This window comes from Punica granatum, chromosome 2, assembly GCF_007655135.1.
Source record: "Punica granatum isolate Tunisia-2019 chromosome 2, ASM765513v2, whole genome shotgun sequence".
In the NCBI taxonomy this organism is placed as follows: Eukaryota; Viridiplantae; Streptophyta; class Magnoliopsida; order Myrtales; family Lythraceae; genus Punica; species Punica granatum.
Window position 1 is genome coordinate 262,276 of NC_045128.1, and position 27,219 is coordinate 289,494.

A 27,219-nucleotide genomic window follows, 5' to 3' on the forward strand; every position below is an offset into this window, starting at 1 on the left:
ATAAATTCCTCGAATTCGACATCTTTCACAATAAATTGGTATCAGAGCTACGATCTCGGAGTGGGTGAAGATGTCGGGAGCAAAGTTTGAGGGGATGTTTGACGGATCGAGTGACTTCGGGCTATGGAAGATCAAGATGAAGGCTTTACTAGTGTAACACGGCCTTGAGGGAGCATTAGAAGGAGAGAAGAAGCTGTCCGCGGACTTGTCACCGACGTAGAGAAAGACGATGATATCCAAGGCTCTGAGTGCTATCTAGTTGAGCCTACCGAAAAAAGGTTCTACGGGGAGGTATGCGATCGAGACTCGGAACCGAAAGTGTGGAAGAAGTTGCAGTCGCTATATCAGCAAAAGTCCCTAACAAGCAGGTTGTACTTAAGGCAACTATTGTACCAGTAAAAGATGAGTATGTGGACTTCCATAGGTGACCACGTGGACCTCTTTAATCAAATCGTAATGGATCTCGCAAACGTAGAGGTCAAGATTGAAGATGAGGATCAGGCTTTGTTGTTGTTGTGTTCTCTCTCGGAAGCGGACAAGAGTTTCGTGGAAACAATGCTATATGATTGATAAGGGCATATTATACTCATATTTTATTGTGCAATTCATGTTAAATTATTATTAATTTTATAGAAATTATAAGAAGTCGGTGCTTAATTATGTGTAATTTGATATTGTAGGTCTTTGAGGACTTAGATGGAATTACGAGCAATATTGAGGAGTTTTGCGCAATTTGGAGCCAGCATATATCTTTCGGAAATCTTTTTTTTGTTGTGGATATAAATACTCCTCATAACAAGATTAGGAAACCCTAGGGGGGGAGCCATCTTTCACCATTCTTTTAACCTAGAGAGTTTTTGGAGAGGGTCTTGTCTGGAGCCGTCACCTGGATCAATTGATTTGAAGCGAAGAATTGTGGAAGAGATAATTCCTTAAAGGAATTGTTGGGTTTTTGTTTTAGGATTCAATATCTTGAGTTTACTGCTGAATATGAATTCTATTGCAATGACTCCTTGGAATTATAATTGTGTTTTCAATTCCATGATATTCTAAGCTTCTTTTGTGGGAATATGATGAAACCCTAGGTAGCTAATATGATGATTGTCGCCATGTTATAGGATTAATAGATGTGTTGATGATTCATGATTGCAATTCCTATAATTTCAATTTTAATTCTTAATTGGTTATAATTGTTAGAAACACTATTGATACGGGAGTTGATATAGTGTTTGTTAGGAATTCTTGATTAGACTAATTAGTTAAATGCGATAGCTGCGTTAATTAGTTTAATTAGAGATTATCCAGGGATTAATGCAATGTTTCTAGTTAGTTATTCGCTAAGACATTAAGGATAATTAATTTAGGGCATTAGACAATCATAGCACTGGAAGGTGTATGATTATAATTTAGAGTCCACTATTAATTAGAGATGCGGGAGCTGATTGATTAATTAGAGGTTTAAGACTTTAATTTTAAAGGCTTGATAAACTCACTTGAATAATCACATAGCTATCAGTCTATATAACATGATGGCAATCTGATTAGTGAAACTAGGGTGGATTCTGTTTTTCCCACTTTCAATTGATATATTTTCGTACAATTCTCTTTCTGCTCTTTGTGACGATTTAGGTTGATTAGTAGTTAATTAGTTAATTCTCTTAATTTGATTGCTTAGATAATAATAGAATCTAATATAGGTTTAGTACTTAATTAATCCTTATGGGATCGACACTCTATTCATCACTATATTACTTGATCTGACCCAGTACACTTGCTGGTAGAATTTGAGCTTATTTTTATATATATTTGCAAAGGGATCAAGTTTTTGGCGCCGTTGCCGGGGATTAACTTAATATTAGACCACCTTTAGTTCTATTGTTAATTTAGGCGCACTTTACTGTGTGTTTATTTCTTGTTCTCTTTGCAGGTATTCTATGCGCAGGAGTAGAAGTGCTGAACTTCTACCATTAGATCCTGAGATAGAGCGCACCTTGCATCGGTTGAGAAGAGAGAACAGAAGAAGGGAAGAATTGCAGGTAGTTGAGATGGCAGATGATGACATCAACCGCCAAATACAGGGTGCTGCCAGAGCACTTCGAGACTATGCAGTACCTACTATTATGGGTTCTGCGATCAGAAGGCCCACTATTCCAGCTAATAACTTTGAACTGAAGCCAGCACTCATCCAGATGGTTCAATCAAATCAGTTTGGAGGATATCCCAACGAGAGTCCTGATGAGCATATTGCAGGATTCCTCCAATACTGTAACACGGTAAAGATGAATAATGTCACTGATGATGTTATTAGATTACAGCTTTTTCCTTTCTCGCTTAGGGATAAAGCGAGAGCCTGGTTCAATTCACTGCCACAAGAGTCCATCACCACCTGGGCCGACCTTTCATCTAAGTTTCTCAGGAGATTTTTCCCACCAGCTAGGACTGCAAGATTGAGGAACGAAATCACTAACTTCACCAAGTTCAATGGTGAATCACTTTATGAGGCATGGGAGAGATTCAAGGAGGCAATCAGAAAGTGCCCACATCACGGATTGCCAGATAATCTCCTAATTGAGGTCTTCTATCTTAGCCTGGATGATACATTGAGGTCTCTAGTAGATGCTGCAGCAGGAGGCGCACTGATGGGTAAGAATTATGATGAAGCAAGTGCTTTGATAGAAGAGATGGCCTCCAGTGCACATAATTGGCAGAATGAAAGAAGTAAATCAAGAGTGGCATCAGTCAATGACATGGACACTATTGCTAATTTGACAACCCAGATTTCAGCTCTCACTACCCAGGTAAGTAAACTCACCTCAGCACATTCTTTTAATACTAATCAGGTTGCTTTTTGTGAGTTGTGTTCAGGACCACATTCGACTCTTGAATGCATGTCTGGAAATCCCTCGGCTTCACCCAATGGAGAGCAAGTGAACTTTGTCAACAACTTCCAACGGAGTAATCAAGGGCCTTATTCGAACACTTACAATCCCGGGTGGCGTAATCATCCTAATTTCTCATGGAGGAATGAGAATAATGCACTTAAACCGCCACCTGGATTCCAAAAGCAAGGCCCTGCTCAGAATGCTCCACCTCAGCAAAGTCAGTCGAGAATGGAAGAGCTCATGTTGAGCTATATGCAAAAGACTGACACCATGCTACAGAATCAACAAGCCACTATTCGAAACCTAGAGGGTCAGATTAGTCAGATTTCTCAGCAATTGAGTAATAGACCATCAGGGTCTTTACCCAGCAACACTGAAGAGAACCCCAAGGGTGTCAATGCTATAATGCTGAGGAGTGGCAAGGAATTGGAAATAGTCAATAGAAAAGCTCAAACTCAGGAGGAGAGTCCGGAGAAAGACAAAGGTAAGCTAAAGGTGGAGGAACCAAGGCAGAAGTCACTAGGGGTGAAACCGTATGTTCCTCCTGTCCCTTTTCCAGGAAGATTGAAGCAACAACAGTTGGACGCCCAATTTGCTAAATTCCTAGATGTTTTTAAAAAGCTGCAAATCAACATTCCATTTGCAGAAGCACTCCAGCAGATGCCTTCATATGCTAGATTCATGAAGGATCTGCTCACTAAAAAGAGGAAGTTTGATGGGAGTGAGCCTGTGATGCTTACAGGAGAGTGTTCTATGATTCTCCAAAAGGACTTGCCTAACTTACCACGCAAACAAAGAGATCAGGGGAGTTTCACTGTTCCTTGTACTATAGGGAATTTTCATTTTGAGAACGTTCTTATTGATTCAGGTGCAAGTATAAATTTAATGCCTCTGTCTATTTTCAGGAAACTTGGACTTGGAGAATGCAAGAAAACTCATATTACCTTGCAACTTGCTGACAGGAGTATCAAATATCCAAAGGGTATTGTTGAGAATGTCCTGGTGAAGGTAGACAAATTCATATTTCCAGTCGACTTCATAGTCTTGGAGATGGAGGAGGACAGAGAGGTGCCCATGATCCTTGGCAGACCGTTCCTTGCGACAGGTAAAGCATTAATAGATGTGGAACAAGGTAAGCTCACTTTAAGAGTTATGAATGAACAAATAACTTTTAATGTTTATGACGCCATAAAGAAATTTGATGATGGCAAATCATGTTACACCATTGATATTATTGATGAGCTTATCTCTGAGTCTGTGGAGGAGAAAGCAGGTGTGGATACAATGGAATCAGTCCTTAGGGATCTGGACGATTGGAGTGATGATGATGAGCATGAGGAAGAATCTGTGGAGAAGGTATCAGAAATCAAGGCTCGCTACTATGAGGAGCTGGGCACTAGTGCGACAAAACCAGTATCATCTTTGACACAGTCCCCGGTGCTAGAACTTAAACCATTGCCTAGCCATTTAAAATATGCCTATCTTGGAATAGATGATACTTTGCCAATAATTATCTCTTCTTCCTTGACAGGTGATCAGGAGCAACAGCTCCTAAGCGTGCTGAGAGAGCACAAGGAGGCAATAGGATGGACTATTGCAGATATCAAAGGGATCAGCCCTTTGATTTGCACTCACAGGATAATGTTGGAAGCTGAGTGCAAACCCATAGTGCAACCACAGAGGCGACTTAACCCAACTCTCAAAGAGGTAGTGAAGAAAGAAGTGCTTAAACTGTTGGATGCAGGTATTATCTATCCTATCTCAGATAGTAAATGGGTTAGTCCTGTTCAAGTAGTGCCCAAAAAGGGTGGTATGACTGTGGTTAAAAATGAGGTCAATAAATTAATCCCGACTCGTACTGTGACTGGGTGGAGAGTTTGTATAGATTACAGGAAACTAAATGATGCTACCCGTAAAGACCATTTCCCCCTCCCCTTCATTGATCAGATGCTAGAAAAACTTGCAGGGCATGATTATTATTGTTTTCTAGATGGTTATTCTGGTTACAATCAGATTCATATAGCACCCGAGGACCAGGAGAAAACCACATTTACTTGTCCTTATGGCACTTTTGCCTTTAGGAGAATGCCTTTCGGTCTCTGTAATGCACCTGCCACTTTCCAGAGGTGCATGATGTCTATATTTTCTGACATGATAGAGAATTTTATTGAAATATTTATGGATGATTTCTCTGTTTTTGGGAAGTCATTTGAATCTTGTCTGACAAATTTAGGCTGTGTGCTTAAAAGATGTAAGGAGACTAATCTGCTTCTGAACTGGGAGAAATGTCATTTTATGGTAAGAGAGGGTATAGTCTTAGGTCACAAGGTGTCAAAGAAAGGGATTGAAGTTGATCGAGCAAAAGTGGAGATAATAGAGAAGTTGCCACCACCCACTTCAACAAAAGGAGTAAGGAGCTTCTTAGGACATGCTGGCTTCTACAGGAGATTTATCAAGGACTTTTCTAAAATCTCTAGACCTCTTTGTAATTTACTTGAAAAAGATTCTGCTTTTGTTTTTAATGACAATTGTTTGCAGGCATTCAATTTATTGAAGGAGAAACTCACTTCTGCACCAGTGATCGTTGCACCTAATTGGGAGCTTCCGTTTGAGCTGATGTGTGATGCCAGCGACTATGCTGTAGGAGCAGTACTTGGGCAAAGGAGAGGTAAGGTATTTCATGCAATATACTATGCTAGTAGAACTTTAAATGAGGCCCAAAAGAACTATGCCACAACTGAAAAGGAGCTTTTAGCAGTCATATTTGCATGTGACAAGTTTCGGCCTTATCTGATAGGTTCTAAGATCATAGTATACACAGACCATGCTGCCCTGAAATATTTGTTTGCCAAAGCTGATGCTAAACCTAGGCTAATTCGTTGGATTCTACTGCTACAAGAATTTGACCTGGAAATTAGAGACACAAAGGGAACTGAAAATGTAGTGGCTGATCACTTATCCCGTTTGGAATCTGATTGTTTAGATTCACCCATTAATGAAAAGTTCCCTGATGAACAATTGCATGTAGCAGAAATCCAAGGATTACCTTGGTATGCTGATATAGTCAATTACATGGTTAGCAACATCACACCATATGGTTTGTCATCTCAACAGAAAAAGAAATTTTTGCATGATGTGAAATACTATTTTTGGGATGAACCATATCTGTTTAAATATTGTGCTGACCAAGTAATTAGACGCTGTGTGCCTGAAACTGAACAACTTAGCATAATACAACACTGTCATTCTAAGGAAGCAGGAGGCCACTTTGGTGTGGAAAGAACTGCAACTAAGATCTTATCTTGTGGATTTTATTGGCCTAGAGTATTTCATGATTGCAGGAATTACATTATGTCTTGTGCTCCATGCCAAAGAACTGGCAATATTTCTAGGAGACATGAAGTACCACAAAATAGCATTCTTGTAATTGAGCTTTTTGATGTGTGGGGAATAGACTTTATGGGTCCTTTTCCCTCTTCTTTTTCAAATAAATATATTCTTGTGGCTGTTGATTATGTTTCAAAATGGGTAGAAGCAGTTGCTCTACAAAGTAATGATGCCAGAGTTGTAATCAGATTTTTGAAAAAGAACATCTTTTCAAGATTTGGGGTACCTAGAGCCATTATAAGTGATGGGGGATCACATTTTTGCAATCGGCAATTTGAAAAATTATTATCAAAATATGGAGTTACTCATAAAATTGCCACCCCTTATCATCCACAGACTTGTGGACAGGTTGAGGTGTCCAATAGGGAAATAAAGCGTATCTTAGAGAAAACAGTCAATGCATCTAGGAAAGATTGGTCTTTAAAACTTGATGATGCATTGTGGGCTTACAGGACAGCTTTCAAAACCCCCATAGGAATGTCCCCATACAAGATTGTTTATGGTAAATCATGTCACCTACCAGTAGAGCTTGAGCACAAAGCATATTGGGCCATAAAATACCTTAACTTTGATTTACAAGCTGCAGGTGAAAAGAGATTGCTCCAATTGAATCAGATGGCTGAGATGAGAGAGGAAGCATATGAAAATGCTAGGATATACAAGGAGCGAGCCAAGCGATGGCATGATAGGAACATCCTAAAGCGAGAGTTTTTGCCTGGTCAGAAAGTCCTATTATACAACTCTCGCTTGAAGTTGTTCCCAGGTAAGTTAAAATCTCGATGGTCTGGACCATTTGTTATTTCTAATGTTTTTCCCTATGGTGCAGTTGAGCTGAAGTCAGAAGATGACCGCACTTTTAAAGTAAACGGTCATCTTCTCAAGCATTACTTTGAAGGGGAAAATATTGATGGTGATGCCACTACGGTGGATCTAGCAAATTCGGTTGAAGAATTGGAAAAGTCGAACTAGCGACTATAAACTAAGTGCTTCATGGGAGGCAGCCCATGTCTGAGAGCTAAAGTCCCTGTTGGCTCTCAATTCTTTTGCTTCATTTGTTTTATTTTGATTTGCTGTTGGTTTGTACTTTATCAAGCACCCACTCATTGGGTAGACTTGGGATATTTGCTATTTGATTGTTTTAGTTAAGATGGATTATCTGCTATTTTTGTTCTTTTTGTTGTTTTCTTTTTGTTTTTGAAGCCAGGGTGGATAACAACTGCTGACTCTCTCTATTGCTATACCAGTTGGAACTCCAATTGCTTCAACTTAATTTTTCGAAACCGGGGAAGTACTAGTATCTCTTTTTCTCTTATGTTCTTTATTTTTATTTTCGTTTTACTAGAGCTACATTAGGAACAGTGAGGACACTGTTTAATCTAAGTGTGGGGAAGGGAGATACTAAACAGATGGAGTATAAAATTGAGTATAGTGTTGATGTCTGAATTCTGTGATTTAATTTGTTACTCATGACATCTGATGCCTGTCTTTGTTGATAAATAGTTATACTTCCCTGTCACCTTGAATTATAATTGTCCTTAAGTTATCTGGCAATTGTTAGGCCAAATTCTTTTTTTTTTTTTTTAATTTTTTTTAATTATTGAAATCTAGAGATTGTACGAAGAATACTGTTGATAGCATTTGTTCAGGAATTGTTTGAAAAAAATTGACTCACTTAGGCGCCCTACTCACCACTGTTGTGATTTTTGTACTTAGTTAAAATTAATTAGTCAAATCTTTAGAAATCAAATTTACCTAGTTTTTAGCCCTAGAGTTTGAAGTTTAAGAGTCGGTCAAGTCCTTAAGTGAAAAATAAACAGGTCTACTTCTAAGCAAAGTTAGTTAGTATATCCTCTTTTTAATTATTCTAATAGCACTTTAACATTTAGTGAAAGAGGTAGAAGAAGCTTTGTACTTAGTGATTCCTATAAAAGAAGTCTGAAAAGTGTTAGTGAGCATTCAAAAAAAAAAAACAAGCATAGCCTTTACTCCAATGACTCAAGAATTGAGTTATGAGTATCCTAACTTGAATGTTAGAGTGAGGAAGAGTTCGTAGGGGTCCCTTTAAAACCCGGTCACTTGGGTGATGAGCCCGGGATGTGCCGACTCAATGAACTCACTATAACGAGAAGAGCGGAAAGGCACAAGTTCAAACAAAAATTGGACTTGAAAAAAAAAAAAATTTGCTTCTTAAACAGAAAGGAAAAATTGAATGCAAAAACAAAAAAATAAATTAAGACTTGTAATAAAAAGGAAGAAAACCTAGGGACGAAGCAGATACCATATGCTTTCACTACCTTGTTGACTTGCTTAGAGGGAAAATTAGAGGGATTATATGCCTGCTAACAGCTATGAAGTTTAAATGTGTATTTTTCCTTATAGGACTGAGTATTTACTTTTGAAATAGAAATCTTAGGCTAAACGCTTGGATTAAAATTTGCTTTCTCTAGATTAGCTGGTTAATTTCAACTGTAGTACTCTGATCACATGTTTCCAGTTTGGTTTGAGCAGTGGGCACCACAAAATAACGAGTAATAAATTATGAGATATCAAATGCTTAAATCAGTGAATATGAAAATTTGTACTCTCTCTGATAGATTTCTTTCCTTGGTCTTATTTATTTTGCTTGAGGACAAGCAAAAGTTCAAGTGTGGGGAAGTTGATAGGGCATATTATACTCATATTTTATTGTGCAATTCATGTTAAATTATTATTAATTTTATAGAAATTATAAGAAGTCGGTGCTTAATTATGTGTAATTTGATATTGTAGGTCTTTGAGGACTTAGATGGAATTACGAGCAATATTGAGGAGTTTTGCGCAATTTGGAGCCAGCATATATCTTTCGGAAATCTTTTTTTTGTTGTGGATATAAATACTCCTCATAACAAGATTAGGAAACCCTAGGGGGGGAGCCATCTTTCACCATTCTTTTAACCTAGAGAGTTTTTGGAGAGGGTCTTGTCTGGAGCCGTCACCTGGATCAATTGATTTGAAGCGAAGAATTGTGGAAGAGATAATTCCTTAAAGGAATTGTTGGGTTTTTGTTTTAGGATTCAATATCTTGAGTTTACTGCTGAATATGAATTCTATTGCAATGACTCCTTGGAATTATAATTGTGTTTTCAATTCCATGATATTCTAAGCTTCTTTTGTGGGAATATGATGAAACCCTAGGTAGCTAATATGATGATTGTCGCCATGTTATAGGATTAATAGATGTGTTGATGATTCATGATTGCAATTCCTATAATTTCAATTTTAATTCTTAATTGGTTATAATTGTTAGAAACACTATTGATACGGGAGTTGATATAGTGTTTGTTAGGAATTCTTGATTAGACTAATTAGTTAAATGCGATAGCTGCGTTAATTAGTTTAATTAGAGATTATCCAGGGATTAATGCAATGTTTCTAGTTAGTTATTCGCTAAGACATTAGGGATAATTAATTTAGGGCATTAGACAATCATAGCACTGGAAGGTGTATGATTATAATTTAGAGTCCACTATTAATTAGAGATGCGGGAGCTGATTGATTAATTAGAGGTTTAAGACTTTAATTTTAAAGGCTTGATAAACTCACTTGAATAATCACATAGCTATCAGTCTATATAACATGATGGCAATCTGATTAGTGAAACTAGGGTGGATTCTGTTTTTCCCACTTTCAATTGATATATTTTCGTACAATTCTCTTTCTGCTCTTTGTGACGATTTAGGTTGATTAGTAGTTAATTAGTTAATTCTCTTAATTTGATTGCTTAGATAATAATAGAATCTAATATAGGTTTAGTACTTAATTAATCCTTGTGGGATCGACACTCTATTCATCACTATATTACTTGATTTGACCCAGTACACTTGCTGGTAGAATTTGAGCTTATTTTTATATATATTTGCAAAGGGATCAATGATAGGACAAGCATCACCTTGAAAGATGTCAATGCATCGTTGAACTTGAAGGAGTTGCACAAGGAGGTGATAGAGCACCATGGAGGCAACAGTGAAGGCCTAGTAGTAAGGGACAGATCGAGCGAGAATGGGTCTCGTGGCGGGAGCAAGTCAAGGGGTAGAAAGACGATTTGTTGTAACTGCAATGGGGAAGGCCATCTTAAGAGGGACTACCCAAGGAGACGAGACAAGAAAGGCGAGCTCTCGGAGGATACAGTGGTAGCCAAGGAAAGCTACGAAAGAGGTGATATTTTGACAGCAACAAGTATCGAGAATGCAAGTGCCAAATTTTTCACTACATCTGGCACGTTAGGTATCATGTGGATTCTTAAATTGGGATGCACTTTCCATGTTTGGCATGATAGAGGATTATTTTCTAATTATCGGTCCATAAAAGTTGGAAAGTCTGTATGGCTAATGGTGGCACATGTGATGTTGTCAGGATGGGTGAAGTGCGAATCAAGTTATTTAGTGGTAGTGAGATGTTGTTGGCGGATGTTAGGCATGTCTCAGGGTTAAAGAAAAGTTTGATCTCGTTGGGTACACTTGACAAACTTGGCTATAAGTACAGGTGCCAAGGTAGAGTCATAAGAATCTCGAAAGGCGTTCTCATGGTGATGAAGGGATTGTTGTAGAAACGCTTGTATGTTCTACAAGGAATGGCTTCAACGATAGCATTCGAGTTTCCCGCTTCAAAAGAAAAGTACTTGGAGTCACTTGGGGATGGCAGTGACTTGCTTGGGAATAATAAGGTGGAAAATCACAGGTTACACACGCATGGTAAGACCTTGAAATTCCTTATCAGTAATGTGGTTTTTGATATTCCTACTTTGGTCAAGCAGATCGAGGACACATGCCGAGGACATGTGGAGAATCTTGGAAGGAATGTGGAGCTTAGGTCCAAAGCTCAGGTAACTCAACCCGGCATGGAGATTATTCAGAATAAATCTGAATGGACGGTGGAATAGCTTGCAAGTGGGAGACATGCAAAGTGAGCAGTTGATACTGCGGGATAGTTGTGGGCTTGCCGAGTTGGTGGTTTCATGTGATGTTAAAGTCGGGAATACGACTTGTCGAAAGGTCAGTTTGGGAGGGTGCACCATAGTGAAGTTGAGAAAGCCCGACACCTTCGAGGAGTCTAAGGCAACTTAGACTTAAGCCATTGCATCGAATGGGGTAGAGCCCGTGAAGGGCTGTGATAGAGTAGGTTGAGTCTAGATCGATGTGGACTTGGTGAAATATGAGCCAAGGTGGAGATTTGTTCAGTTATGTCTCGTATTCAGCGAAAATCCCAAGACCCGAAGATCCAGAAACGAGAACGAAGTTCGACTGAAGAAAAGGAAGCAACCAGTAAATCATGTTATGGCGAAAATGCTGATGTGCCACGACACGAAGTACATATGCGATTAGCAAAGTGTGCCATGGCGAGCACAGCAATGTGCCATGGCAAGTTTAGCCGAGAGAGAGTATCTCGCGATTTAGTTTCTTTCTTGGTGCGATTCATTGCAACTCAAAATCTATTTAAAGGAGGAATCTTCCTAGGTGGTTTAGGAATATTTGGGATATATTCTAGAGGATATTTTGGGAATCTATAAATACGTTATGAGTCTTGTAAGTCGATGTTGGGTGTGAGATGGAAAAATCAAGTGTAATCCTCTTGGGATCTTCTCGAGTTATTCTTCAGGAGTCTCTAGGGTTTCATAGAGTGAGAGAATGGTGAGAATTGAGAGGGTTATGCTCTTCTCGGGTTGGGTCTTGTAATGGGTGTTGGGAAACACAAGTGCGATTTCAAGATTGTAATCTCCGGTGTATCGATCTAGTGAAATTTCCTGCTTTGTCAGTGAATGTTTCGTGCACTTAGAGGGTTTTATCATGTATATCCTGGTGTTCATTGTTTTTTCTTCTCGCTCTAAATTCCTCAAATTTAGTATCTTCCATAACATGATTAATAAAAAAATAATTATGATAATTATTTTATAACGAAAAGTTTATTTCTCATGGATCCAAGGACACCCTAAACCCATTATTTCAAGTTATTATTAATACTAATTAATAAGCGAATATAAAAAATAATAATTTCTTGATATTGCATATATCCAATACACCAATTGAGATAATTTTTAGACCCGCGGCAAAATAGGGGCATTTGCCTAGTTGTATTGATTACCGGCCCAATTTAATTTTCATAACTTGAATCTTTAGGATTTAAAATACGGAACAATAATCTCAACTCCAAATGTAGGCTAACTTGTATAATTTAGAAAAACTCATATTTTAATTCTTCTAAATCCAATTATCTACATTGTAATGAACTAATGAATAATGTGGGACTTTTTACCGAAAATCTGGGATAATATTCATATAGTAATTCATAAAAGTCAGGATGTAATCCTTTTTTAGTTAAACAACAAGCAAGTCACATATAATTAACAGTGTTAATGTTAAAGTTTTTTTTTTCCGATTACGAGGGATGTCCATGGATTTTTTATAATGAAATATAAATTCTAATATCTAATAAATGAACATAAATAGTCCTATTGAATATTGAATATGCAATTTTTAAGTTGTCAGGCGAGAGCATACGTCATTTGGTTACAACATCTTTGATACGTTGCATGATTTTACGGGCCACATGTGGAGTTTATAATTGCACGGTGCTGCACGGTATAACTATCAGTCGTTACCTTTTCTCCCAATTTATCTCAACTTTCTCTTATCCTTTCTTCTCTCTCTCTCTCCAACTATATCATCATTCTATGGCATCTGTGTTTGCTGAATCTATGTCAGTGGGCACTGCACGTAGTGCGGACACGACTCTATTCTCAATGATAATCAACTATGATCAGTTACAACAATAGCAGATACATCCTAGCTAATTCCCTTTCTTCAGAACAAGAACAGAATGAAGGCAATCTTCAGAACTCTTTCCCTTCTTGAATTGATTAGCCTGCTCTTCGATCTGCCTTTTCTGGAACCAAGTTAATTTTTTCCTCTTTATATAATTAGCTTTATTGATAGGAAAATTTTAGTTGGGTTTGAGGAAGACCAAATACACGCATATAATACCAAGTGGAAATTTGGTCCATGGCCATGTCATGTAAAAATTATGCATGCAAACAGACTAAGCCCCGACAAAAAGGAGACCTTGCTCCCGGGAAAGACGGGCTGTAGTGTCCATTTATGCACACGTTCCCACTGTGGCTCATACCCACACGCCTCCATGTGAATTCATCGGCCCACCTTAAAACTTTAGTTGCTTCAATTATAGCTATAACAATAATTAATTAAACTCTAATTAAATTTGGCCATGGTCGGAAGCAGCAGTTAGCCAGGCAGAGCCATTGAAGAGGCGAATAGGACTTTATGCTTTAATTAAAAGGGTGAATATAGTAAATTAGCCTTAAATCTTAAAGAATGCGACTGCCTCACAGTTCATTCATCTCCGTTTCGTAATTCTCACATTCTAATTCTCATCTTTAATTTTCTTTTTTAAGTCGATCTCACATTAATATATCAATCAGGGCATGTAGATATGGGGAGTATATTATATATCACATCAACGAGTCTTCACAGGGAGATATATATATATATATAATGTGTAGCTTCTATTGTCAAAGAAAGATCTTGGATCAAGCCTAACGGTATCTTTTGGAAGTGGCCTTTTTATTCTTTTTGTTTTTTTTTCTGATAGATGGAAATGGCCATATATAATTAAGGGGTCTTTTTAGCATTACGTCAAATTGTCGTAATGCATTTGCTACTTTCAGTTTAAGCGTTTAATACTTCAGTTGAAGTGTTAAGTATTTTTAGTAATTGTGATTTGTACAAGTATTTTTTTACTTTTACTTCCAATTTAAGTATTTAGTATTACAGTTGAAGTGTTTAGTAGTTTGTATAATCCATTACAAATAGCAAAAGTACTAAACATTTGAACTTAGATACCAAGAGTATCATCGTAACTCGATATCATGTTAGAATTTTCCATAATTAAGTCGATCAAAAGCCATCCCATAACCAAACTAAACCACAAGTATTAGTATTGCACTAACGCCGCGGGCCGGAAAAGGCAATGTGATCGACAATAGGAATGACAATTTTGAAATCGCATAACTACATGAATCAAAATTATATGTATTTCATAGTCTCACATCTTCACTCATAAAATAATATTAATTGCTTGAAATGTTTGTTGTAAATTTTTTGAAGTTACAAAAATTGCGAAAATCTCATTATGTATTAAATCATAAAATAATAAAAATTCAAAGTTTGAGGGACCGAATTAAGGTGGTGTTTGGTTTCATAGTAGGATTTTAAAATCAGATTTTCATTTTGATTTTGAGTGGTATAAATGAGGCCCACCCTTTGACTTTGTATGAGTTATGTTGTTTTGTTGTGGGAAAAAGTGATAAAAATGGAACCCACTCTTTGACTTTGTATGAGTTATTTTGTTTTGTAGTGGGTAGAATTAAGTTAGAATTGTGATTCTAAAATACAATTGCGAAACCAAACAGGCCATTGTTTTCATGCGTGTTTGACAAATCATTCATGTTTGGTTATAGAATCAAATTTTAGAATAATGATTTTGATTTTAACTCTACTCACTACAAAACAAAAACACACGTTTTCCAAGTCAAATTTATAATACCATCTTATTTGTTTTTTTCCACAATCAAAATCAAAATCAAAATCAAAGTTTTTTTTAACTCTGAAACCAAACGCCCCCTAGGATTGGCAATTAAGAAAATAGGAAAAAAAAAATACTTCACTATCACTTTGCCTCCATAATCTCCTCTCACACGCATTGAGAGAGCTAGTATTTGTCTTATACTATTATTTTAGGGAATTTCCCATGTTGTAATACAATCTCATGAATTCGTAAACCTAAACTTTTTTGTAAATAATAATAATAATAATTTATTTGCACCCTAAAAGTGTGGCCAATTTTATCAAAAAATTAAAGAATAATCTTCCAAATACCTCAGAAATCGTCACCTATGATCTTCATTTAATGGTTAATTACTAAAAATAAAATATAAAATTTAATTTCTAAATTTTATGTAAGACGCTGACGGAATATATATTAATTGTGCACAATAATCTGAAAGCAATTTGCACATGCGTGAGGCTAGTACTATATAAAGTTAAAAGGAGGGCTTTTGATCACTTTTTTCTTTTTGAATTTATCATTGTAAGATTTATTGTAACTAATAGGAAAAATAAATTTTTTAAGTTGCACCATGGCGTTGGAAAGAAAAATGAAGTTGCAACTAATCCAGTTTGAGCCGGGTCGGCCCCTTAAGAGGTAAAACTCTCATACCGTAGATTTTATTAAAAAAAATTGGCAAAAGAAAATGAAAATACGAATTACAGACACCACTTTTTCCTTTATATTTGAGGGCTAAATAGTTAAAAAAAACTTTTAAAAAGAAAAATTATGATACTGCCATGTAGTTTCATGAGGGAAGAGATTTGAACAAAAGTTTTAATTTATTGTATTATATAATAATACTTTCCTGCAAGTAGAATAATCCATGTCACATTATATATAGCTACATATATATATATATATAATGTGATGTTGCGATGAATTATCCATAAAAACAAATAAAAATAAAAAAATAATTTAAAAAAAAAGTTGTAGCACTTGAACAAGTATATATATAGAGAGAGAGGTATATCATACATATAGAGAGGAATATCATACATTATTCAATTGGGAACAACCACCGGTTTAAAAATAAAAATAAAAATTAGGCACAACCATAAATAAATATTATATATTTCATAGAGAGAGAGAGTCGAGTTGTATACGTGCGTATGTGTCCGTGTGAGTGTGTCGATTGTTTGTGATGCATGCGGATCGACCAGAGGCGAAGATCGGAGAGCGATCAGCTTCGCTCTTCGTCTCCCCCGCTACCCGACCTTCCCAATATCTCTCATCCCTCTCCCTCTCTCTCACGCGCGCGCATTCGGTCATTTGATCTGGATATTAGGGTTTCATGGATTAGACACCATATATATTTACAGATACATACATATAGGATGAAATTCGACGATGGTGCACGTCGGATGATCTGCAAAGTTAAAGGGGTATAGTAGATTACCTATACGGTTCTATTCGAATTCCTCCACAGCTTTCTTGAACTGCACATATATATATATATTGTAACTATTACGTATGGTTCTTTTCCCTTTGTTGTAACTATTACAATATCAAACTATTATAACTATTATCTTTGATCCGATTCAGTCTACGATCTATATATATATATATATATATATAAACAAAACATGAATCGAATTTTCATACTGTCACATAATCAAAAATAAAATACGGAACTCTCTCGTTGTACCACATTATATATTTACATCAAGGAAATTATTATATTCTTACCAAGAAAGGAAATATTCTTATATAAAATGTTTTAGAATATATAGTGTATTTTTTATAATTGCATATTTCTAGAGCCGTTTAGAAATATCGAAACAAATATTTCGGAAACAAAATAATATTGACAATATTCAAATAAATAAATAAATAAAATATATAATGGGAATTTTGGGTATTGTGGAGAACATATATCGATGTATATGTCAATAGGAATATATATATTGATATATGTATATATCGTTGATATACATATTGATATATGTAGCGGTTTTTTCTTTTATAAGAAGCAACAGGGACTTGATTTGGGATATGTAATTTTTTATTATAACATAATTCTATTCCCTTTTGCAAACACGTGGTTATCTTTGATGAGATGAGCTGAGATGAGATTCTTGTACGTATATCTGTAATGTTCATTTCCTTTAGGCCCCCATAGCTCCCCCTCCTCCTTTGGGAATAGATATCTCCTCAACTTTCCATATCTGTTTCATCATCAGAGCTTGTTGCAGGTCCAATCATATGTATACACACATGTGTCTATGTATATGTATATTTGCAATGGGTTGCTAGCCGTTGGCCGCACCAACTACTTGCAGCAATGACCCAACACCACAGATGCATACTTAAATCTGCCCACTTCCTATGAATTTGTGATATACTAATGGGTTGTTTGGTGTATATTAACGTTTGGGATTAGGATGTGAAAAAAAAATGACCACAACTCCCTTAAAATAAATATTTCAAATTTTTTCTTAAAAATAAATAAATTTGAAAACTTTAAAAAATTAAAAAAATTAAAAAGAGAGAAAAGTCTGAACAGTATCAGAGAAGGAGGAGAGGTCGTCTGTGGACCTATGGCCCGCTAGCAGCTCAAGATAGTCTCTTTCTTTTTCACTTGAAAAGAGAGAGGAAGTAGATCAAGGCTATGGTGTCCCGATTCCGGTCATCACCACTTCAATCAAGGTCGCCGTGGTCACAAATATCATCAATGACCTTGATCGGGTTCTTGTTACTCTATTCGAGTGAAGAAAGAAAGAGACGATCTTGGGGTGCTGGGAGCTCAAAGCTGCGCACCACCGCCACAAGCGAGGTCATCGGCGACCACATCGCCCCTCTTCCAGTCTTCCTTCTTCAGTCGAGATCGCAACCCAAAAACAAAAAGTTAAAAAAAAGAAGAAGAAGAAGAAGAAGTTGATGTTAAAATTTCGAAAATTTAAAACATAAGGGCATTTATGCTTGTTTTGCATGAGATAATATCCTCATCCACCCTTAACCGTTAATTGGGATTAGATCATAATAATAATATCTCGATGAATTCCTAACCTAAACCCTATCATGTCATCACCAAAAATGAGTTTAGGATTTTAGAAAGCTTATCCCACCCTTTATTCCGGCGACCAAATTCGACTTTACTCTATTTGAGATGGTCAAGTACAAGTTAAGGGTTTTAAACTGAAATATGACACATTCTCGTATAAGTTTTATATCTTATAATTGATTGATCGGTTAAAATCGGTTGTACACGTAATATAAAGGCCGGTCGGGCTTCATACAGAGATGTACAATACTGTTACTTGGGCCCCGCTTATCCACCTCGACCATCTCGCCTCTGCATGCATGTCTGCACGTAATAATACAGTATGTACTATATGCATAAATATATATTCTTCAGACGTACCACACATGACACATGCATGCAGGTAGAGCGTAATACATATATACACAGCCGATCGTCTTACGTTACTGTGGCCTTTACAATCAGACAGTATTAAATCAATGATCATTATCAAATCTGATTGATGGGTTAACCCTTACATGAATTGAATACATATATATAGCTAGGAGAATATCGTCTGTCGAGCTAATTTGAAGTATTTAGGTATCGTCTGATCCATATAGTATATGTGGATATTTCCTGCAGCCAACGATATTTCATTTGTCCTTTGTTCAGTCCAACACTTAAACGGTGAATAAAGCACCCAAATGGTAATCACACAATACCCCGCCGGGAATTCACAACACCAGCATCGTGATCTATATATATCTATCCTGAACACAACATGGATACAATAGTCAGGGCAAGAGAGAGAGAGAGAGAGAGAATGAGAGAATTCTAGAGTTTGACGGGATGGAACAATGGAACCAACCATCTGTGGGAAGTTGGAACTATCTGATAATGCATCTGTTAGTATTAGAAACTGAATGAATGAATGATCAAAAGGACAAACATGAATCCCAAGATCAGTCACATAACATACACATCTGAATCATCTATATATATGAATTAATTAATTATGACATTTCTTGAAAAGCTGCTTAGTTTCGTTATATTGATTCAATAGGTTCAACGCTTATTCCTCTTAAATAAGACTTCGAGTTCGAATATTATGAATAAGGAAAGATAATGCTTGGGAGAGTACCCCTTACCCGACTCGAACTAATATTTACCAGAGCTCCTTGACCTTTCGAATATCATGGTGTATACTCAAAAAATAATCTTAATGATAAAGGCCCATGATCTTTTCTGGGGTTGATTTGTCTAACCTTCTATTTTCCAATATACTTATTTAAAATATGCATGGTAACCGAAAAAATATGCATGATAATTAAGATTCATTAAATGAAATAAAGTGTAAGGGTAAATATGTAACTTACAAGTCTTTCTTAACCGCCTAGTACACCCACTCCTGAATCATTTCATAATTATATCTCTCCCTGTTCTCTCAATCTTTTCCAACGTTCACAACCATTCTCTCTTTCTTTCTCTATCCTCAACATAACATACAATAATATTTTTCTTAAACGTACTTTTATCATAATACTTTAAAATCTATAATTTGGACAAACTCAATATATATTATATTATATAATGACGTCCTATCTTTAAAGATATAAAAATAATTTTACAAAATACCGAACTTAACTGTATAGGTAATTTTAAAACGATGATTTCATTCGATTTTGCGTGCAACGCAAGTCATGCTCTAGTGCGTGTGTATGTGTGTGTGTATATATAATAAAGCAGGGCTGTGGGCCTATGGCGCCTCGTCCAAATGGTCTCCAAACATCATAATTGCATAATGAAATTTTCTCGATTTTTTATTTTATTTTTATGATAACTTTTAAAAGAAATACATTTTTTGAAAGATAATCAATGATAAGATCAAAATAAAATAGAATATTTTAAAATTTTCTAATGAGATACTTAAAATTTTAAAATTGAATATTTTTGAAACTTTTTGAGAATATTTTATAATCTATATATAATACTTAATAATGAGATTAAATATTAATATCTAATCACATCAGATTTATATTACAATAAAGATATATTAATATACATTTATTATTATTATGGCAATACATGATTGCGCATGCTATCTTTAATATAATATTTTTTACCAAAAGTTCGAATTTTTAAAATTAAGTGTATATTTTTCATGAGATATGAATATAACATAAAATGTTGTTGAAATTTTTTAGAAGATTTTATTACCAGCATAGTACTTGATAATTTTGAATTTTTAAAAATTAATATCTAATAACATAAATATTAATATTAAAATAATATATATAGTAATATTTATTGATACATATGATATAAATATATTATAATAAATAAATATATTTTTTCTTCTTATAATATATAGTTGCGTTGGTGATTTTTAATTTAATCTTTTGCGTAATGTGTTGGTAAAATTTTGTTCATATAAAACTAAGAAAATTTATATTTGTACTAATTATAAATCAAATAGCATATGATATATAATAAAATTGATAAAAAAAATTGAAATTACATTTTATCATGTGCAATGGGTTCCATGACTAGTGTGTGTGTATATATATATATATAATAGGACTTTCTCTTTGTCTCTTACATATATATTAGAGATTTTTGTTTGGTTTATTTAAGAAGTTGAATATCTCAAAATGATATCATATCAATTAGTTAAATAGTTTATATCTTTGGGATTTTCTAAACCTGGTTTAGTTATTATGAGTATCTTCCAATTCTTATTTCCAAATCTTTTGTAGCCTATAAATACGTGAGTTTCCCTTTATTATAGGATGAGTCAGGTAGAACAAGAACTCACGTGGTTCTTCTCACGGTCACCCCGTTGCAGTATCAACACTCTCCCTTTCATATCATATTTAATTTCTTTATGGTGTTTCATTTAGTTTCTTTATGATGACTGGACAACTGGTAACATGACAATAATGACGATCGACCTTTGAAGCCGAAAGGCTTAAGTCAAATGCTCAACATTCCAATGATGAAGTTAGTTCATGCACGACAAGTACTTTCTTGCACTACACATCTTGAGGGGAGTATTAAAAATAGGAGTTTTTTTTTACCTAAAATGGCATATGATTTACTCGTTTTGTCAAATCTATCATTTTTTTTATCAAATCTATCATATGGTTTACCTTTTGCATCAAATATATCCCTGTTATCTTTTCCGTCTACATCTAACGGCCGTGCTGACATGGTACGTGGAGAGATAGTGGGCCACACTTGCCACGTGGGAGCCACGTCAGCACGGCCGTTAGATGTTGACGGAAAAGATAACGTCGGGATATATTTGATGCATAAAGTAAACCATGGGATATATTTGACAAAAAAAACATATGATAGATTTGACAAAACGGGTAAACCATGGGTCATTTTAGGTAAATTTCCCTTAAAAATATTGTTTCTTTGAAAGTAGAATATGTCAAAATTAGATCATATCAACCTTTGAGGTTTTCCAAACCCGATTTAGTTATTATTACTTAATTAACTGATATAATCTTATTTGAGATAGATATTCTACTTCCTAAATAAACCAAACAATACATACATATATTTATATATTTATATACATATCTGCACGTGGGACCTCTGTCTCTCTTTGTACTGTAGTCACATAGGGTGTTATGATTATCTATACTTCTTAAATTGATTTTACTGAAGGGAAAAATCACAATAAACTACTATATGAAAAAAGAAATTGGTGTTCCCATCACTAGGTCGATATTACTAGACTGTATAACTGTATTGGAGGGAGAGAAAAAATATATCACGATAAATGCAAGATTGAAATGGTAAAATTGCTCATTTTAAATTTCTTTCTTTCTTCTCTCTCCCCTCATGCCACGTTTGTCATCTCACTTTCACTCTCGTGGCTCTACGACCTTTACTTTCTCTCTCTTTCACCCTTATTTATTTTTGAGTTTTCGCCCCCGATTCTCTTAATGGATCAATATTATATGGATGAGTACATCTATTAAATAAAAGTAAAAACTTACAAACAAATTTTCATAAATTTATAAATAATGCATTATCTACTTATAATTTTGTTAATATCAATCAAGACGAAATATTATACCGGACGTAGCATGAGTGTAGAATCTAGTCGCTAAAAGAAAGAATTACTCCCCCAACAACAAAAAAAAAAAAAAAAAAAAAGGAAAGAACCAAAGGAGAAAAGGAAAACTACCCTTGGCTTCGGGCATTTCCGGGTCTTCCAAGACAAAAGGCATGCATATTAATTGATGGTTGACAAGTTGGGTGCACAGAACATATGACATTATGGATCGCTAAAAGGACCTCTATGGGTTTTAGGGGGTTTAATAGTGTTACGGGCCGTAACCCACTTTGCCTTAGGGCCTAGAGTGGTTAAATATGTGTAGGCCTCTAAGGGCCATTGAGGTGGTTACTCGTGAATTTGCATTGGGCTTTTGTTGTTCCTCTCTTCTTCTCCGTTCTGTTCTGTTGTTCAATAAAAGTAAAACCATCACACCTCCAAAAAAAAAAAACCACCACCACCATATATGTGTAGGTATCGTGCTACGTTCCGTGCTTCGGTCGTTTGTCTCCATTTATTTCATGTTTATAGATGTGTCGCGTGTGAGCAGTGTAAGTGAGGGAGAGAGAGAAAATATGCATGCACATCTTACATTGTATATTTTGTCATCAAATTACAGATCTCTTCTGATCTGATGACAAATGTTCACTAAACAAGGAAGGGGACAGCAACAAATACAGAAACCGGAATGGCTGCTCTAACCGCAGCTGTATGGTGTATACAACATTTTAACTAAGCTGTAGAGATGCTGATTATCTATAATCAACTCTTACAAGTTACTATCCAAATTATTACAAAATAAAATAAAAAGAGGAAAAAAGAAAAAGCTTCAGATAAATAAATATATAGCTAGATTAACTTAATTGATGACTTTCCTTCAGCCCACTCACTATCTAAGTCTTACCAGAGGCAAATCACTAGCATCAACACATATATGTACGACCTCCCCCAAGTCTTACGTAAATAAACGCATATTGTATTAATTATATGTAATTTGAGGATACTTACTTGACCTGACCTGGGCTGTCATATACTCCTTTCTAGAATACATCAGGGTGGAAACGCCCTGGAATGGAGCTGCTTTGCTGAGCTTGCTTCAGATGCATCGTCAGTGCATAGTTGTTCACCTGAGAAGTTGGCAAGGTCATCATCAATAATGAGCGCGAGATCGACATTGAGGTGACGTGTGTAAACAAAAACAGACACACTACTTCTTTCCAGTATCAAAAGCATCCAGCTTAGTCAATTCTCCAAAGAGAGAGAGAAACAAACAAACAAACAAACCTAGCTGCTCTACCACCTCAGAAACAGACGTACAGAAAGAAAGGATTTCAGATAATATCTACTAGGTTCCCAGATGATCGACCTCAAGAGTCCTCAACTGCTCCTGGTACTGGGAAATTAGTTGCTTCAAATTCTCCAACTCCTGGCTCCTATCATCATACTCTTTTTTACGCTCGTGCTGAATGGATACAGCTCGTTTGAGGATTGCATTTTCCTGAATCAATGTCTCTACTTGTTGCTTTAGCATGCGATCCTCCTAAAAGGAATATCTGGCGTTAGAAAAGAGCCTCCCATTCCATGGAGCCCAGCCCTCCAATCAATTCACGAGATGAAAATCTACACTCACTTGGAGGAAGGTTTGGGCCTCTGCCTGAGCACGGGCAAAGATGGACTTCTCCAACATTCCAAGCGCCCTGGAAGCACGCGCTTTGGCATCATCCACATTGGCTGCACTCATCATCTCTCCAACAAAGAGCTTAACCCACTCTGCGCCATCAGCAGGGACATTCTCTTGAGCCAACGATGATGCATCGCCTGCACATACACAGTCGATCAGCAGCCAAATCCCAGCCAGGGCGGCGGCGGTCATTGTTTTCACACGAGGCGTTGATGACAGACGAAAAGGCTTTTTGCGCTAGCTAACTTCAACAGACCTTGGGTTTGAACATTTGCTTCTGATGCCACGTCAGATTTATCATCAGCAGAGGCTAAATCATTTTGAGCAGACTCTAATCGGAGTTTGTTCAAGCTTCTAATGGCTAAATCCAAGTCATCACCGCATTCTGCCAGTGCTCTCCCAAGGAGCTGAAGTATATGATATGATAAGTTAGTAAAACTACTGGGAGGACATATTAATAACAGCATATAATTACATTACATTTATGAAGCAGATTATTGGGAGGCAACCATACATATGACAACTATAGGATCTTATGCTTAGAGAGAGGCATCCGATCCATTGATTGAGAGTGGAAAAGCTAAAACCTAGAGGCCTTGACAGAAAAAAAACAGAGTGGTTTTTGGGATGAGACGGGGTAATCTTCTCGCACCAACCATCACAAGGAAGAAGTAAAACCGATAACACGATATGATATCATCTTTTCCAGCAAGGAAACCAATCAATGGAGGACCATTGATTGAATATTCACAATCGAATCCTTGATGAATGTGCGAGAAAAACAAAAAAATCGAATCAAATCAACTTTGTGCGATCCTCAATTCAATTGCCACTGAAGGGAAAAAGGAAAAAAAAAAAAAAAGTTTCACGTTCAGCAAGTAAAATCACGAGGTTATCCGATGCTTGAATTGAATAGCTGGCACCCTCCCCAATCCATCTCAACCATCAAGAAAAACAGTCTCCAAGAAAAGAATTGAAAAAACAAACGAACGAACAAACAGAGATATTACCTGCTTATCCATATTAGGGAAGATGGAGAAGAGCTGGTCAATGAGAAGGGCAGATCGGGAAGGAGAAGATGAGGAATGATCAAAGAAAGGTTGGGTAGGAGGAGAGAATCGGACGGGGGAGGAGGAGCAGCGGATTCTCTTGGAAGGGGCAGCAGCAGCACTCAATTCCTCGAAGATGGATCTCTTCCCGCACAAAATAGCAGACATGTTTCTGCGAGAGAAATCTGAAAGTAGTCCGCTGTGAGATCTCTCTGCCTCTGTCTGTCTGTCTGTCTCTCACTATCTCTCTCTCTCTCTCTCTCTCTCTCTCTCTCTCTCTCTCTCTCTCTCTCTTTCCCCTTTGTCTGCCCTATCAAACCCTCGACGGAGCTCTCTCCCTACGAAGGATTGCTCAAATGGATCGAGCTTCCTTCCTTGCTTGTTTCTTTAGATTGTATTGATTTTGATTCTTCTCTCCTTCGTTGCTTGCTTTCCTTTTCGGCTTTGCCGCGGCTGACCGGGAATCTCCTCCTCCTCCTTCTCAAGCATTCAATTCGATTCAATTGCCAGGCCCTGGCCAGCCCAGGCCTACACTACACCTATCTATCTATCTATCTATCTACCTTCCTTCTTCCACCAACAACACAAGCTTTGCTTTCCTTGTTCGAATTCCTGCGCGCGCTTTCTCTCTCTCTCCCTCTCTCTTCTCGACCATCGCCATTTCTTTCTTCCATTCTTTATATATATATATATATATATATAATTATTTATTATTATCAGTTCTGAAATAGTAATAGAAAAATATTCCTTTCCAATTATTCCAATTGGGAAATTTCCATCCACCAGTTCAGTTCCACTTCTACACATACATAGGCAGAGCAGAGCAGAGCAGGGGAGGGCAGCAGCGACCCAACCACGACAATCACCCACACCACACCCACTTTGTGCGCTATAATAATAATTTACGAGAACGACGGCCCGGTCGGGTCACAGTCTCGATCTGGTCATTCCACGTTAGACTAGTGGGCCTGTCCTGGCCCATTTTAGAAACATGACATTCACGTTAAAGAAAGCCCAACAGGCTATTTTGGTCTGCATATTCTATTCTCTTCTCCCTCGGAAAATTATTTCTTATTTTTCTTTTCTACATTAGTCAGGTTACTTAGTTACATGATTGTAACATATAAATAAATATATATATATATATATATGTTGGGATTAGTCGACCCCTTTAACATTAATTATTAGGGCTATATAATATATATTCACAAGTCTGCCCCAGCGAAACAAATTAAAATTGGTAAGCATGTTGTTTTGAAGAGAATTGGATGTCGTGTGTGGGTGTGCTATGCTGGGACAGTTTTTTTCTTTTTTTCCTCGAGGATCCATTTCCATAACAAGAGAAATTATTCGGTGGCCCTACCACGCCATGAGGCGTGAAAAAGCACAAATCAATTTGCAAGAAATGAGGGAATTTGTATTAATCACTTGATTGATTGCCGTAAAAATTATTAATGGTAAAAATTTTATTGACTCTTCCTCACCGTGTCATTCTGATATAGGATCATTTAAAATTTTCTCTCATAACAAACACCAATACAAGAAGGAAAAATGCTTAAGAAAAACACAAAAAAAAATAGAAAATATCACCGGGACAGTGATAAACGAAAATACATAGTGGAACAGTTGTTTACATATATTATAGCAACCCCAAGTATTATGGTTGGTGGGGGCAGCAAATGATGTACAGCCTCCTTTCCTTTCCAACAAGTTCTTGTCAAGTTGCAAGCCAATGTGCTTGATTGATAGATGAAGAGAGACGCGCAATGCTAGCTTTACAATTATATATGTATAAATAATTGGTGGGTGTTACACTCCGGTGGGATCAAGTCAGGAACCCCAAAGGCAAATTCAACAACCCGATTGGTAGAGCTGCGGTTTGAGTTCACAACAAGAAGCCCAATAACTAAGAGAGCTGGGACAGTCGTCTTTGAGACCTGGGAGGTCCACCGAGCCTCCCCTACGCCTCGGAGACCCGCCAAGCCAAGCCGAGCCTCGCAACATATGGAAGGCTCGCCGAGCCCCTCCAAGTCAGGAGGACCCGCTGAGCCTTCCCCCCCAGCAATTAATTGTCCGAAAAAAGAGAGACTTCAGTCGGATAGTTCTTGCATTCTTCACTCACTCTGGCCATCAATCTGTGGGTGGTTTAGAAGGTTTGGGAAAATCTTCCTATTATCTACAACGCTCACTGAGCCTATCTGAGCCAGGGAGGCTCGCCAACCCTCTCCCGTCCGGGACTTTCCATGTTAGCCATGATAGATGATTATTTATGCTTATCGATCCATAGAAGGTGGGAAAGCCCGTAAGGCTAATGGTGGCATGTGTGATGTTGTCGGGATGGATGGAGTGCGGATCAAGTTGCATATTGGTACTAAGATGTTGTTGGCATATGTTAGGCACGACTCGGGGTTGAAGAAAAATTTGATCTTGTTGGATACACTTGACAAGCTTGGCTATAAGTATAGGTGCCAAGGTGGAGTCGTAAGAATCTCGAAGGACGCTTTCGTGGTGATGAAGGTACTGTTGCAGAA

At 36.8% G+C, this 27,219-nt stretch overlaps 2 protein-coding genes and 1 non-coding gene across 3 annotated transcripts; 1 reads left to right on the forward strand and 2 right to left on the reverse strand.

The window, feature by feature from the left end:
- Positions 1-293: 293 nt before the first annotated feature.
- Positions 294-7,275, forward strand: LOC116196442. Its single transcript, XM_031526162.1, has 6 exons — positions 294-424; positions 1,928-2,798; positions 2,841-3,628; positions 3,788-4,014; positions 4,156-6,099; positions 6,604-7,275. The coding sequence occupies exons 1-6, from the start codon at positions 294-296 to the stop codon at positions 7,236-7,238; spliced, it is 4,596 nt and encodes a 1,531-aa protein (XP_031382022.1). The 3' UTR covers positions 7,239-7,275.
- Positions 2,445-2,551, reverse strand: LOC116198293. Its single transcript, XR_004155232.1, has one exon. It is a non-coding gene; the product is annotated as a small nucleolar RNA R71 (small nucleolar RNA).
- A 15,247-nt stretch (positions 7,276-22,522) lies between the features above and the next one.
- On the reverse strand, positions 22,523-25,381 carry LOC116195824. Its single transcript, XM_031525197.1, has 5 exons — positions 24,650-25,381; positions 23,896-24,046; positions 23,589-23,776; positions 23,325-23,498; positions 22,523-23,085 (listed from the first exon to the last, which is right to left on the reverse strand). The coding sequence occupies exons 1-5, from the start codon at positions 24,854-24,856 to the stop codon at positions 22,999-23,001; spliced, it is 807 nt and encodes a 268-aa protein (XP_031381057.1). The 5' UTR covers positions 24,857-25,381; the 3' UTR covers positions 22,523-22,998.
- Positions 25,382-27,219: the final 1,838 nt, after the last annotated feature.